Source organism: Pavona decussata, unplaced genomic scaffold (assembly GCF_977016875.1).
Source record: "Pavona decussata unplaced genomic scaffold, jaPavDecu1.1 SCAFFOLD_91, whole genome shotgun sequence".
Taxonomy (NCBI): Eukaryota; Metazoa; Cnidaria; class Anthozoa; order Scleractinia; family Agariciidae; genus Pavona; species Pavona decussata.
In genome coordinates, this window is record NW_028145508.1 from 3,087,481 (window position 1) to 3,102,396 (window position 14,916).

Genomic DNA, 14,916 nt, shown 5'->3' on the forward strand with positions numbered 1-14,916 from the left:
GACAGTTTAATGGGCGCCATTTCTTGGCCGTGGTATAATGGCTCATATACCATGGCCGCTAAGCCAATCAAATCCCTCGAATTGCATTATACAATGATTGAGTTTTTAATAATGATATACTTCCCTGAAAGTGATTTTTTTAGTTTTCCTGTGGCATCCCGGGAAATACTGGGACACGGAAACTAATTGAAATCACGTGACTCGAAGGAGTTCCCTGCCGCCATCTTGGATTCCGCTAAAAAGAAGCTTCGCCGACATACACTCTCAATTCAATAATCCAAGATGATTTTATTAGAAATCAAGAACAGAATTATAGAAGAAACGTTGACAGCCAGGTTTACGGGGTACGACTTTTATCTCTGCTTGATTCAGCAAGTATACTGCATATACTTCTTGTTTAGTTTGCAATTTGGGGAGGTGTGCGAAAGTTTTGCTTCAGCAAGGATTTGTATATTTCTTTCTGCAGGGGGAAGCTAGAGTCTGTGGATATAACAGTAGCAGGTTTGTACCTCTTGTACTACTACTACTTCTATTACTGATCGAAGGCTTTAATTAAACCTTTGGACTGTAAGCGCTGAAGTTTAATTTTTTCTGATTTTTTAGCACAAGCTAAGACCATATGCATCATTTTGTGCAAAATATTTTAAGCCTTTTGCTTTTGCATTCAAGAAGTTTAGTGTTCTTTTAAATTAAATAGTTGTCTTGTGACATAGATGTCTCAAAATAAATATTTTAATCCAAGTTTTAATTTGTTTATAACTGACTAATGTATATTAGTGTATTGATGACTGTATATTGTGAGCTTGTGTAAAATTCCATTCAAGCCACCTTCCTACTGTTTCCTGTATGTCACGTTTTTCCAGGTACAATATAATCAACATGTAATAGGGTTTTGTGCTGTTTAATTCGGAAAATAGCTGAATCGAAAAAATTCTCTGGGCATTAAAATAGTATGCCAGTCCTGAATTTTTGTCCATTTTTTTTCTAAATTAAACAGTACTTAGTCCTGTGCAAATAATTTATACATGCACCTAACCTTTGGAAAATGGACTTCATTTCCTCTGGCTACAAACTACATGACAGACTTGCTGGGGTTCAGTGTAGGCTTAAATACAAAATTTCCAAAAAAATGGGCTAAAATTTGTCTGGAAAAGCTCTAAAAGGCTCTAAAATTGAGAATGATGTATTATCAAAGTGACACAGGCATACTCGAAAAATTGGAGTGCTCCTATCAGGAGTCGAACCTAAGAACTTCCGATTAGTTTGGATGCTCTACCACTGAACTGCAGGAGACTTGTGGGAGCTAAGGCCATTAAACTAGGTTCCAAAATTCTTTCAAAAATTTCCAAAATTCTCGAAAATTCTTTGAAGATTTTCATAGTATGTCAAAAGCAAAATGAAGATATAGCAGAATAACCATAAAAACAACTAAAAACAGTTTATTACCAAAAGCTGCCGAGATACTGATGAGCAGATTGTTGGGTTACCATAATTTTAGTGGGAATCCACTGACCCCTCAAGTTTGTCAGTGGTAACACAAAATAAACTCTTTTGCTGCGTTTTTGCTTGTATGAAATTGTCAAAAGTGTCACCTGTCACCTGTCATCTTAGCCAACATTAATGTTAATGAATGCTGTTGGTCTAGATATGGATTAATGGTGCAGTATTTTAACACAATCTCAGTTTGTATCAAGCCTTATAGGGTTTACCACCAAATGATCAAAGTTTGAAAGTGTGCATTATGTGAATGTTTTTGTTTAAACAAATGTATATCATTGTAAAATATGTCTGTAAACCAATGTTTAGTAAACCATGTGGAAGGTTATGTAAATGTACATGTACGGTATCTTGAAAGTTTTCCTTGATAACAATAAAAGAAATAGAAAATACATTTTAATAAAGAGAAGATAACATGATGTCTTAAAATGATTGGATGACATTAATTTTAAAGCATTAGTATTTTTTTTCTCAATCTGCAAGGCGCCATTGAATATCACTTTCGTGATGTGGGCTCCCTGTATAAAGATTATTATTATTATTATTATTATTATTATTGTTATTATTATTATTATTGAAATAGCCTTTGCCATGGGAACTACACATTTGACAACAATGTAAAAGTTGGATGGCATTATTTTATGTTGCAGATTTTGATGGTGTTCAGTTCCATATTTCTAATCCTGATGGAGACAAATCAAAATTGAGGGTAAGATGTTAACCCAATACTTTTTAATAGCTGTGACAAACTGCTCTTGTCATGGCATCATTCTTTTTGTATCAACTTGCTGAGAGATGGTGTTTGATGTTGTATGTTCGTGGAAGTTATTATTCAACACATTATAACACTGCTCAAATATGGTCATGGTGCACCGAATATTTGTCGTCCATAGTGATCAGATATCCTGCGATATACATAATTTTGTCTATCGGGAAGAAAAATGGCAGAGCGCTCTCAAAAAGTAACGACCTCGCAAGTACGCCAAATTCTTAATAACACTGTTTCATAAAACACAAAGAAGGCAACCAAGTTTACTGTCAAGATTTGTAATGGTTAGTGCAAAAACGTTTACTGCTTACCTCTTTGTTTATGAACTAGCAAATTACACTTGCGCATTTTTTTTTGCTAGACTTTTGTATTGTCCTGTATTCTAGTAAAGGCTCGGACACTACAAACAGTATTTTCTTAGATTAGTTCTCACAACAGTTAAACAGAGCTCTCGACTCGTCTCGGAGAGATGAAGAAAACCACTTGAGAAAACCGAGCTTGCAAAGTGCCTCGCGATTTCGCAGGATAAATGTTAAATGTTCGTAATTTTGTGTGCTGGGGAGAAAAAATGTCAAAATTAAGAGCGCCTCAAGCTTTTCTGCAATAAAACTGTGCTTTGTTATCAATGTGTTGAAAAATAAAGCAATGACATTATCCTCCTCAATCTTGCAGAATATCCCCATATTTTAGCCAACTTGGCCTACGACTTGGTTGGCTAAGTGTCAGGCGTTATTCCGTGTAATTTTGCAGGATAGTTGTTAAATATCAGACAGTTGGGATAAGATAGAATGGGCAATGTAAAACAGAACTAGGTGTTGCTTAAGAAGTTTATTTAAAATTTATCGGAACACTGGCAGTTATATTGTTGTGGCCTAAGCAGACAGTAATTTTGTCATTTTTTAAACCCTTTAACCCCTAATATCAAAGAACAAATTCTCCTAGTAGCTTGTCCCCATACTTTTCTTATAAAAGTACTGGAGAGAAGTTATTAAAAATATGAAGAAAATTCACCTTGGGTGATCATATCCTGAATTCTCATGACCTCAGGGGCTGAATAAGCATTGATACCACAAGGAGAAATTTGATGCTGATCATTGTTATGGCTTAAAGGATTAATAGCTTAAAACAAGTAGAAAATAGCCATTTCATCACATCTTATTTTCTATTACAGCTAAGCATTTCCATGAAATTCTATGCTGATTTACAGAAGTATGGAGCTGACGAGGTAATCCTTCTTCCTTTGCTACCCCTTTTTTCTGCAATATCATGCTTAAACTCAGTACATAAGATGCTTTTATGAGAAGTTCCCAAGGGTTTTTCTTTGGATTTTTTCAGTAAAAAGCATGACATGTTCGTGTAAAGGTACTTTTCCACTAGGCAATTTTTCTAGCAACTCATCTTGCAATTTTTGTTGTGACGCAAGTTTCATCATTAAATTGTTGCATCATGTAACATGCCCTAAAATGAACTTGTCTTGTGGTTCTTTTGTTGCGGCCCGAAACCGTTGCAAAAAGTAGAAGTTGGTTCTATTTCCTGCAGCAAAAACATTGCAAGACATGTTCATTTCAGGGTGCAGTATGTTACACTACATGATGTTTTGTACAACTAGTGTTGCAACGGTGCTCTGAAATCGTGAGGCAAGGTACACAACAAATTGCCTTGTGTAACAATGCCTTTAATCATAATTACTTTTAGAAGATGTTCAGGCTAAATTAAATTTTAGTTGTGTTAAATGAAATATCAGGCTTCAAAGAGGATCTTCTATCATTGATTTGGGCTCGTGTAACTTTTGGATTAATCATTAACAGTCACAAACAGTTACCAATGAAATGTGACACTGATTTCTTTTTGTCATTGTAGCTGCTGAAGAGAGTATATGGAGACTACATGACATCTCCAGAATCAGGTACCCACTTGTTTCTTTTCAGGGTAAAAACATCCATTCATCTGCCCATGCTAGTAGTAGTTCTTTTTGTGTCTACGGCTTCTAGAGAAGCGTAGACACTATGTCATCGGGTTGAGTGAAAGAGTGAAAGAGTGAAAGAGTGTAAGAGTGTAAATGCCACAGGAATCCCAAATGGAATACTATCGAAAGCCGACGCTAATCCTCGACTGACCGAGATCGAAGCGATTGTATTTGCGGATCAGGACAATGGCGACAATACGGTAAATGATGTTTTCCGATGTTGATTTGCTTTTTACAAATAGTTTAAGTGATGATTTGAACCAGAATTCTGTAACTTCTGTAGTTTTCATCGCAAACAAGCCCGAATTTACTGCGAGTGATCGCTTTGAACAAACACGGAGTGTCTTCAAATTTTACATGCGTGTTTGCACGCACGCAAAAAAACTGAAAGTTTTTTGCCTCTAATAGCAAATGCATCGTTTATTTCAATAAAATGTTTTTTTTGGAAAGCTTTTTGTTGATTTTTGTGTCTTTGTCAATTCATATATGCGTTTCAGAAGCGACAAATGCGTAATCAAGGACAATTTGCATAAGCGGATGAAATTTGATATGCCAAAGGTCTTCATCAACATGCCATGAATTTTGCGTTCAAGTGTGTTTTTCGGCAAATGATTAATAGGTAACCATATTATTTTACGTCAGAAAACATTTGTTTAATCATTCCAACTTAATATGCAGTTAATTTTGGAAGCCAACGATATTTATTTATCTACTGCGCATTTTATTCAGTTTAAACCGCTCTAGGAAAAAGTTAATTTATGCGAAAACTATAGTCAAAGGGTTAAAGAATGATACTTGCCATTCATAAGTTCAGTATAGATTAATTAATAGTTTCTGTTGCATTTTATGCCTACGTTTCAGATTAGAACTTTGCTTTCAGTACTTTATCTTTAGAACTTTGCTGCATTGCTTTCAGTACAAAGTTGTGGTTCACGTTGTAAGATTACATAATATATTGTTTATGTTAGAATAAAGTTACAGTTCTCTTCATACCAAATGTTTGTGGTAAACGATACCAGCTTAATCTCTTCTCACCAGTATTCTGTGCAACATTTTTACAACCATTTTTTTTTATCTCTTTCCTATTTCCACTCCTCCCTCTTCGTTTTCATTTCAGTCTTATTTCCCTTTTCTTCAATTCTTTATATCACATTTCTATACCAGTACTGCAGTAGACACATGCAGTCTGAGACTGCCTATTTTTATTGTAGATGAGGGAATTTCCAAAAGTACTCCCCCAACCAAGGCCCAGTTGTTCAAAGCCTGATTAAGCTAATCAAGGGTTAACGTGTTGATTCGAGTTTATGCTAATCAATGAAGACTCTTCAAAAAGATTTTTGCTCCTCAGCAAAACCTTGCAAAGCTGGGGCTGGGTGGACAGTTGATTGGAAGTGATGTTGTCTTTTGTCTTTGCATTGTGGTTTCCTGATGTCTCCTTCTTCTTTGCTGCTCGCGCTTAGTTTGGCTGTTTAATCTCCCTAGGCAAATCTGTCTTGTCACTTGTGCGTCTTCTTGTGGTTCATTTGCATCACAATTTGGTCGTTTTTCACCAATAGCAAACATTTTTCATTGCTCGATGAATAAACATGTTCAGCCCTCAATGAATAAACGTGAGTTGGGTCTGCGTCTGTCTTCCAACCTATTGCTGCCTAGGTACCTTCCCTTTGTCTGACGCCATTCAAACTCTGTTTGCACTGTTGCCAGGCAACAGCACAGACACCTTCAATGATACATATAACTAAAGTTTTCGCTCAAATTCACATGGCTTAGCTCCGCTCGGGCCTTTCGGCCCAACAAATTTATTACCCTCGCTTCGTGAGGAATAAAATTATATTATTTTGTAAAACTCCTAGGACCCAATATCCTTTTTCACCTTTTACTTACAAATTAATTAAGTTATTTCACTTTGAGAAGACCACAATTTGAGTCTCACTTGTCCAGAGATAATTCTCGGTGTTCATGATTTTCTTAGTTTCACTGTAAAGGAAGCCTTGGAACTTCCTAATACAAATCTGTAAATCTGTTTTACGATTCATCATGTAATTTAATATTTCAGGTTATGATGTGTCCCTGTTGATTGATTTAGAAAACCTACCTGCTGATGACGCAGAAAAAGGTAAGCACTGCGTGCCTGCATTATCATTTGACTTGGCTAACTAACATTCCTCTGTGGAAGATTATAGGGCATTCACTGTAGCTCTTCATTGTCTTTGTTCCAGATAATTCCTGGTATGACATTCCACTACCATTTGAAGGGCTTAGAGCATAACCGTCCTAAATGCATTTCAGATGGCTCTTTGTTGTGTTAGCTCAGATTCATCGGAGTTTTTTTCATGTAACCTTGAATTCTTCAGGAAATGTTGCTCCACTGCCTATAATTGTGGGCAAGATTTCTGGTTTTTTTTTTTTTTACATTTAACTAAGGGCAAGGCAGCAGATAAAATGTGGCCAGCTGAAGCCGCCGCCGCCATGAACACAAAAATAAAATGCCACAGCTTGAATGCACCTCCAATGTTTAATGAAGAAGAAAAAGGCGCAATACAAAGATAACCTATAACCCAAAACAAGTGTGCTAGTGAGTGATTCGACTGAAACAAAGTAAAACGGGAATTATAAATTACAAACTGAAAAAAGCAACAAGAACTACTCGAAATAAACAAACCGAAATATACAAGCAAACAACTAAGAGAAATACTCACAAAACTGTGGCCATAAAAAACTTGAAAATAAAAAACGAAATCCGAAGAACGCTTCCCAGCTGAGAAATATGCCCGCTCGCAGAACACGACGCAATACAAACTTGAGACGGAAAGAAAAATAACCTAGCTGGAAAACAATAGCTTATATACTGACGCGGTATGTAAATGTTTATGTAACACACTGAAATAATTCCGTGCAAACTCCTTAGGGATAAATTGAATTATAGGCGCAACATAAAACATTGGAGTAACATTTCCTGAAGGAATTCAAGGCCACATGCAAAACTCTGGTGAATCTGAGCTAAAATGACAAAAACTGATCTGATCCAAATGTTCAGAACTGAGACAAAATTAGAAGGATTTGTATGGAGTCATCGGGGCATAACAGAGCTAATACTAACAGTATCTTGCACCCAAATTGTAATAAGATGCTGATTTTTGGCAAGTAGGCAATTTTCATCATGCTCTTTCCGAATATACAGGGCCAAAATTGCGCTTTCCTGGTCGCCAATGCGACTAAAAATTTTGCACAACTGGTCGCCAACGGGCTATTAACTATTTCATGCCACAATCATTATACAAGCAATAACTGTGATTTTTAGCCAAATTGATTGAAAAAAATTCAAAGCTGCCCGCCAATTGGTCACTTACTTTTTTCCTTTCCGCTGATTTTGAAGTATAAAACCAATTTTCCTGTTGTTAATTAAATCTACCACAACGTTTCACAGCTACGATCAGCGTGTTTGAATTTAATCTTATTTGTTAGCAGAGAAATCGCCATTGCGTCCCCAAATGTGTTCTCTTCGTTCTGATTCTTAAAAGAAAAATTGGCAACCAAAAAATTTGGTTTGTGTTTTACTGCGAAGGAAAAATGTTATTGACACTTTTCGGCGACCACATTTTTCCATATGGCGACTGAAAAAAAACATTCAGTCGCCAGTTGGCGCCTGCCTAGAAAAGTTAATTTCGGATCCTGAAATACTAACAAATCCCATAATTTCAAAACTTCAAATATTTGTGACATCACACTTTAGGATGCTATTGCAGTATATACTATCTTCAAACAGACGCTGCATGAATATTGTTTCATTTTTGTATTGTTTTCCTTTGTGCCTCACAGAGCAACTTATCGGAAAGTTGGCGTTGTTCAAAAGAAACTGCTTTGCTTCTGTGTTTGAGAAGTATTTCGACTACCAAGCGGCAGGCTCTGGTGGAGAAACACATGCTGTCATCAATTACAGGGAGGATGAGTCCATGTAAGACGTAATGTTTAAAACATGAGCAGCAGTGTTTTATCGGGATTTAAAGCCACAAGGCACAGCCGAGTGGTTTTAGACCCGATGAAACACGTGCTGCAAGGTTTTTGATTGGCTTCAAAAACATTCCTGGAAAAGCGTGTGTCAAGAGAGTCCATAACAATGATACTTTTGTGAACGTTGGAAATAAGCATACGAGAAAAACATTAAACACCGCATACTAATAAGGAGGAGGTTTTATGGGGTTTTAAAACCACTGCACGTGATGTTTTATCGACCATTTGATAGGTCAATGGGCTGATGAATTAGTAATGAGGTTTTGAATGAGTCTTACTCTGCTGTCACAAAATGTTTGACAGTAGTAGACGGTGTAGCAGAAATAGTGGGTGGGGGGGGGGGTGAGATGTCCTTGCCTACTAGGGGAGTCCTGGTAAAATTCTTAAGTTTGTGATGTGAGAAAACATCAATTTATTGTGGTTCTAAAGACACTAATGCAGTTAAGGACAGTACTTATCACTTCACTTTATCACTTTATTATTATTATTAACAACTGTCATTTACATAAGGTCCATTTCCGCCTGCAAATAGCAGGTGCTATTTGAGGCAGGCCAGCGGGCGGGTGGTACCTCCTAATAGAGGTATTTTTGTGTAGTTCATGACTGTTAAGGAAAAGCAGATCTTAGCAAGGGCTGTTGAAATCCAAGAAGAAAATGGGGGTAACATTTTTTCAGAGGTAATTAAGCAACTTACAATATGCTTTATTCTAAAAAGCTCTAAAATATCTCTAAAATAATATTCTGTCGAATACAAAGCTCAATCATCCCTGAAAAATGCATGGTTAACCCCAGTTTTCTTTCTGGTTTCCAACAGCCCTTACTAAGATCTGCTTTCTCCTTTCCTTGTGGTCACAAACCACACACAAAAAACTTGATATTAGCAGGCACTGTCCTAAAAAAAAAACCCTCGTTTCTCGGATGTCCTGAGATGCACAGAAAGCATGTGCAGTAACCAAAGAAGGGACCATACTAAAGGAGTTGTGATGAGCTTAAAAAATTAATGTCTTGACAGGAGGCTAAACCCTATGCTATGTCTACACTATAATGGATAGCTCTTGTGCTGGCACCAAAAACATATTGGATAGGGCTTTCATTCACACAACACTGATTTCAGATCAATTTGTGAGGAAGCGATGCTGCGCTGCTTTAGTTTTGAAAGTGAATTGTCATGTATCGGATAAGTTTTTGTGACACTTTCTTTGAGTAGTGTGAACAGAGAATCGAACCAAAATGGAAGTCAACAACCAGGAACGAGGATTGGATTCTAGTGGAAAGATGGCAGTCGTTTTCGGCCACTTCTGTTCACACCAGGCCAGAGCATTTTTCACAACGGCATAAAAATTAATGCTCTCCATCATAGTCTAGACATAGCCTTAGAAGCCAGAAATGTTTCCAACCACAGTGTATTTTAAACTGACCCCTTCATCTAAATGAACAATGTAGTATCTCCTTATGTAAGTAATAATAGTAATAATAATTGATAGAGAGGAATTCCTGGCCAAGGGATTTCACAGTATCCATTTGATCATTTTGGGAAGATTGTGTTTCCTAGATGTTGTTTGGTCCTTACTCTCAGACTTATTGTATTAACAACACAGTAATCCCATCTTTTAATCGCCGGCAAACCTGGTCATGCTGTTATTTTCATTTTGGGATGTCCATTTTGTTAGGTTATTATCATTTTAACTCCTCAAAGGTCAAAACATTTAACTGGTCTCCATTCATTTCATTGAGAACTAACTGACTGAGGGAAACATCAAGACAATTCATCTTTGGTGATCATTTGCTAAATTCTCACAACCTGCAAGCATGGATTATAATTACTGATATGATCAGGAGAAATTTGATGGTGATCAATATCAGGGCTTAAAGCAAAGTATGAAGCTAAATTGGAATTTTTGGTGGGGTGGGGTGGGGGTCTTAGAGAACATCTCTTCTGTGGTGGTGGTGGGGGGGGGGGGGGGTAAGGCTATTTCCTGGAATCACACAGTTTTATTTACCTAATTTGTATATTTTTCAAATGCAGGTACGTTCAAGCAAAAGAGGACCGCGTAACAGTTGTTTTTAGCACAGTTTTCAAAGATGATGATGATGTTATTATTGGCAAAGTTTTTATGCAGGTCAGCCTACACTATTGCTGTTGACTTTGCACATGGAATATTTATTTTAGCTGCATACACAATCTCGAGCCCAGAGTCCTCCGGCCTTTTGGTCAGCGGGTGGGTGCCAGGAGAGACTCTGGAGAATTTGAAAAAAATTAAATGTTTTGATTGGCTGCTCTATTTTAGCTCTGTAACGACTTCCATCATATAACTGCAGAAATCCTGCGGTAATAAAATTCTTGTTTCCCAGAGTCTCTCATGGCGACCAACCGCTGGCCAAAGAGCCTGAGAACTCTGGGTACGAGATTGTTGCATACAAGAAAACCAATTGATTGACGTGCAGCAATTTTGTTAGTTGTGCATCATTGGGACTTGATATCCAAGGGAAAGCATTCGAGCAAATTAGTTGTTTCTCATCTGTGAAAATGACAAAGTTTCTCAAAGTAAGTAAGCATTAGCTAAGTCTTTTTAGTATAAATCTACTTGTGTTCTATCACGAATGCCGTTCTCTGATTGGCTACGCTACTCGCTATCTATTCTGTGATAGATAGCGAGTAGCGATTTTCAACAAAATGGCGCCCGCTTCTTCGCGTTTTCGAAGTGTCTGCGATGAGGAAATAGATAATTTACTTGTTTAGTTTTGAACGACTAGTAGATTTATACTAAAACAATTAGATTATTCGCTCTCGATTTCTATGCGTGATAGTTGATTCGGGCTTCGCCCTCATCAACTATCACGCGATAGAAATCTCGAGCTCATAATCTAATTGTTAAATAGAGTGTGTGCATGGCTGCCATGTTGGAGGACTAAAACAATAGAAGATATTTGCATAAAAATAGAATTTATTTCCCAAAGGAAAATCATTGTATTGTTTCGGTCCTCCAACATGGCCGTCGGCACACACTCTATTGGTTTTCCAATGCAAGAATGCAATACAAAAAGAAAAATTAAAGAACGAAAAACAGATGGCAATGGGAGTTAACCCTTTAACCCCTAATATCAAAGAACAAATTCTCCTATCTTGTCCCCATACTTGTCTTATAAAAGTACTGTGGAGAAGTTATTAATATATCGAGAAAATTCACCTTGGGTGATCATATCCTTAATTCTCATGACCTCAGAGGTTGAATAAGCATTCATATTACAAGGAGAAATTTGATGCTGATCACTGTTAGGGCTTAAAGGGTTAACCTTTCTTTTGTGTTTTTCATTGCGCACATTCTGTAACTAGGAATTCAAAGAAGGGAGGCGTGCCAGTCAAACGGCACCACAAGTTCTGTTCAGCCACAAGGAACCTCCGAGTGAACTGATGGGGACTAATGCCAGAACGGGCGATAATATTGGATACATTACATTTGGTTAGTATACGGTGATTGTTAATATCAAGAAAATGTTGGAATAGAGTGATAAAGTGTGACATCACAAGAATTGTATTTGTGAAATTATGGCATTTGATGAAGTATTTTGAACAGTGTTGTTAATAGAATGGGTACTCCAAAGAGATTACGCAACAGAAAATCTTATTTCAAATGGTAAAAGAAGTTTAAAAAATCAAATTAGTGTTTGCCTCGAACCCAGGTCATTTGCTTTATATCTCCTATCTATATTCACTAGACCAACAAGGGGTAGTTGTTGAAAATGATAATTTTCAACTAATTTTAATTAAAGAGATCATCATGACAACAAATGACAGCAAACTGTTCAAATCGGTGCTTAGGCCTAAATAGTGAAGATCAGTGTTAAACCCCCAAAACTTCTCTTCCTTACAAATTAATGGGCTTCTGTTCTGGTCTTCGTCGGGGCTATCACAATAATAGTTATTATTAAGACTACTAGATTGTAAACACCATAAGGTCTCTAGCCTTGTTTTGGACTATCCAATTTCGAAAGAGCACTGCAGGGAAGGTCCCTTCAACAAGAATTAGCAACTTGTTTTAAGTTAGCAACCAAGATATTGATACTTTCAAGTCATAATTTCTTTATACAAACCTCACTAATTTTTCCCTGGTTCCTTTAGTTTAGAAGCAGTGCAAAATTAGAGAGAGATTACAGAGAAATAACATGTTAAAAGTACCCATATCCTAGTTGCAAATTGCAGCAGGGTTTAATTTTTGGTTAAGTGGACTTTCCAAATACTTCATCAAATCGCACATGACAGATTTTTGTGACGTCATCACCTTTAGTAGCGCTTTTTTATGCAATGATTTAATTTTAAGTCTGGCATGTTATCGTGATCATACTTTGTTATTTTCACTTTTACAGTGCTGGAACCACGCCACACCAAACCTGATGCCCGGGACAGGACCATTGATCTGATCCATACCTTCAGGAATTACTTACACTACCATATCAAATGTTCAAAGGTATTTTTTCCGAGTGTGCCTGTGTCACGTACTGAATAAATACATCATTCTCATTCATTTACCACTCTTAAAATATATTATCACATTTATCCCACACATTGGCAACAAATCCTAGCAGTATGCAGGATGTTTTCCCCATGAACCTAGTTTAATGGCCTTAGCTCCCATGATTCTCCTGTAGCTCAGTGATAGAATATCCTAAATAGTAATCGGAAGGTCTTAGGTTTGACTCCTGAGAGGAGTACTTGGATTTCCTTTTTTGGAGTATGCCTGTGTCACTCACTGACACACTGTGTGTCACTCACCCTGGGGACAGTCAGTATAGGAATAATATTAGAAACTGGTAGCTGGTGGGGTTGTTTGTAGAAGGCAAAGAAATCTAGGGTGCTCTCCTTTTGCCTCTGATTGGCCAGATCGTTTAGCCTGTAAGTCAAATGTATCATTTTGAAGCCGGGTAGCCTGCGTTGCAGCCGGACTTGTCACTAAAGACCTATAGAGAACTCGATATAGTATAGGGATTGTATAGACTGTCTGCGACGCTAACCCCTTATCCTTCAAATTTGGTAAATTCCGTTTATGAACTGACTGGTCTGGCTGCCAAGTTTCCCAGCCCCAAAATACCGTGCTTTTTACTATTGCTATTTAATGTATCTACGTGATCTTTATGGCTTTGTTGGCTATTCACAAGGATGGCCCAGCAGGATTTGAAAACGGGATTTTCCAAGCCAGCTATGGTTCCTTTTGTGAGACCATGGTTAATAAAAGGCAATGGTTATGAAGAAAAATTACAAACTTTGTTATACGTTTTTGTTAGCATTTTTGGCCTTGACCGTGCACAAACCACAAAAGGTTCTGAAATGTGTTGGAGCAACTGACCAACGCAAACGTTCCAGTAAAGGTTTTCATTCGAACATAAATTGCAGCGCCATTGTAAAATTTGTTGTCATGGCAAGGTTTCATAACCAGTCCCTCAATTCACTATGGTGAAACAAGATGACACCTTGTCGAAAGGAAAGACAGTATTTTAGACTGAAAAAAATAAGCAGGAGACTTGAATTTCTTGTGCTTTCTCAGTGAACATTATTTGGTGTTTTCAGGCTTACCTTCACTCCAGGATGAGGGCCCGAACAGCAGAATTTATCAAAGTCCTCAACAGAGCAAGACCGGAACCCAAAACAACAGAGAAGAAAACTATCACGTATGTGAATCACTTGCTTCTTTTTTTTTTTTGTTGTTGTTGTCACTTTTGTTTTCCCTTGTAATTTTGTAATGTATTTGTATTGTTGTATTGTCGTCATTAGGGCGGTTTTAAATCGAGTGTCGTAAAACCAACACCGAAGAAATTACTCTGACCAATCACAACAAACGTGACCCGCGCAATAAACCAATCAGAATTCGAAGCAATTACATGTAACCGGCGCCAAGCGCGGGAAAACGCGTGCGAGCGAGGCACGATTGTTTTTGGTTGTTTCTCATCGGTCGAAAAAGTGGCACCAGTTTTGCCAACCAATCACAGAACGCAGTAAGCAAAAAAAAAATAAACACGAAGTTACATTCGACACTGAGTTGAAAATCGTTGTGTCTGATTGTTCCCATTAATTATAAAAAGCTTCAGTTGCAAAATAATTAAACTTCAGGGACTGTTGTTGTTATTTTTTTGTAGGGGCAAGACGTTTGTGCGTCAGTGAGGAACGACGGAGTCACAAATCTATCTTCATTGGATACAGTCTATAAAACAGGGTGTTTTGTGGCTAATCTCAGTAGCAAGCAGATGAAAAGAAAAACAAGAAAAAGTTGAATTTTATATATTTTTTGGTATCGCATACAATTTGTAAAAATGAAGTTAACAAATTCTGTTCAAGGAATTCTTCTTGTTAAACACCGCAGTGTGAAGTAGTTATGGCGTTTGTAAATGTGATGATTTACTCGAAATAGTATTAAAAACTTTTGAATGCCTTTGGTATTGACTGTTTTTCATTGTAGGCTCCCCACTTTGTCCGTCGCCCACAATCTTGTCTTTCGCGATATTTACTTGCGGTAGCATAATCTGATAGACGCGGCATAATAATTTGTGCGTTGTTGAGCGTTGAGAGCGAGACGGGAGATTTTGTCAGGAAAATCGTGTCGAGATTTATTTGCCGACGTTTTTATAACGCGATGAAATGATACTCGGTTTTAGATACAGCGCTCTCCCATCCATTCCTGCC

At 37.3% G+C, this 14,916-nt stretch overlaps 1 protein-coding gene across 1 annotated transcript; it reads left to right on the plus strand.

The window, feature by feature from the left end:
- Window positions 1–206: 206 nt before the first annotated feature.
- LOC146474237 (putative actin-related protein 2/3 complex subunit 2) lies at window positions 207–14,665 on the plus strand. The gene is made up of 12 exons (XM_085117533.1): window positions 207–344; window positions 467–501; window positions 2,148–2,206; window positions 3,438–3,491; window positions 4,127–4,172; window positions 6,289–6,348; window positions 8,052–8,187; window positions 10,270–10,363; window positions 11,578–11,704; window positions 12,609–12,709; window positions 13,807–13,907; window positions 14,373–14,665. The coding sequence occupies exons 1-12, from the start codon at window positions 283–285 to the stop codon at window positions 14,395–14,397; spliced, it is 900 nt and encodes a 299-aa protein (XP_084973659.1). The 5' UTR covers window positions 207–282; the 3' UTR covers window positions 14,398–14,665.
- Window positions 14,666–14,916: the final 251 nt, after the last annotated feature.

Excerpts from the sequence above, each read along its gene's own strand:
- LOC146474237 (XM_085117533.1), top strand. The coding sequence starts at position 283 with ATGATTTTATTAGAAATCAAGAACAGAATTATAGAAGAAACGTTGACA. Across the intron at positions 502-2,147 it reads TGTGGATATAACAGTAGCAG|ATTTTGATGGTGTTCAGTTC; the intron begins GTTTGTACCTCT and ends TTTATGTTGCAG. Across the intron at positions 11,705-12,608 it reads TATTGGATACATTACATTTG|TGCTGGAACCACGCCACACC; the intron begins GTTAGTATACGG and ends TCACTTTTACAG.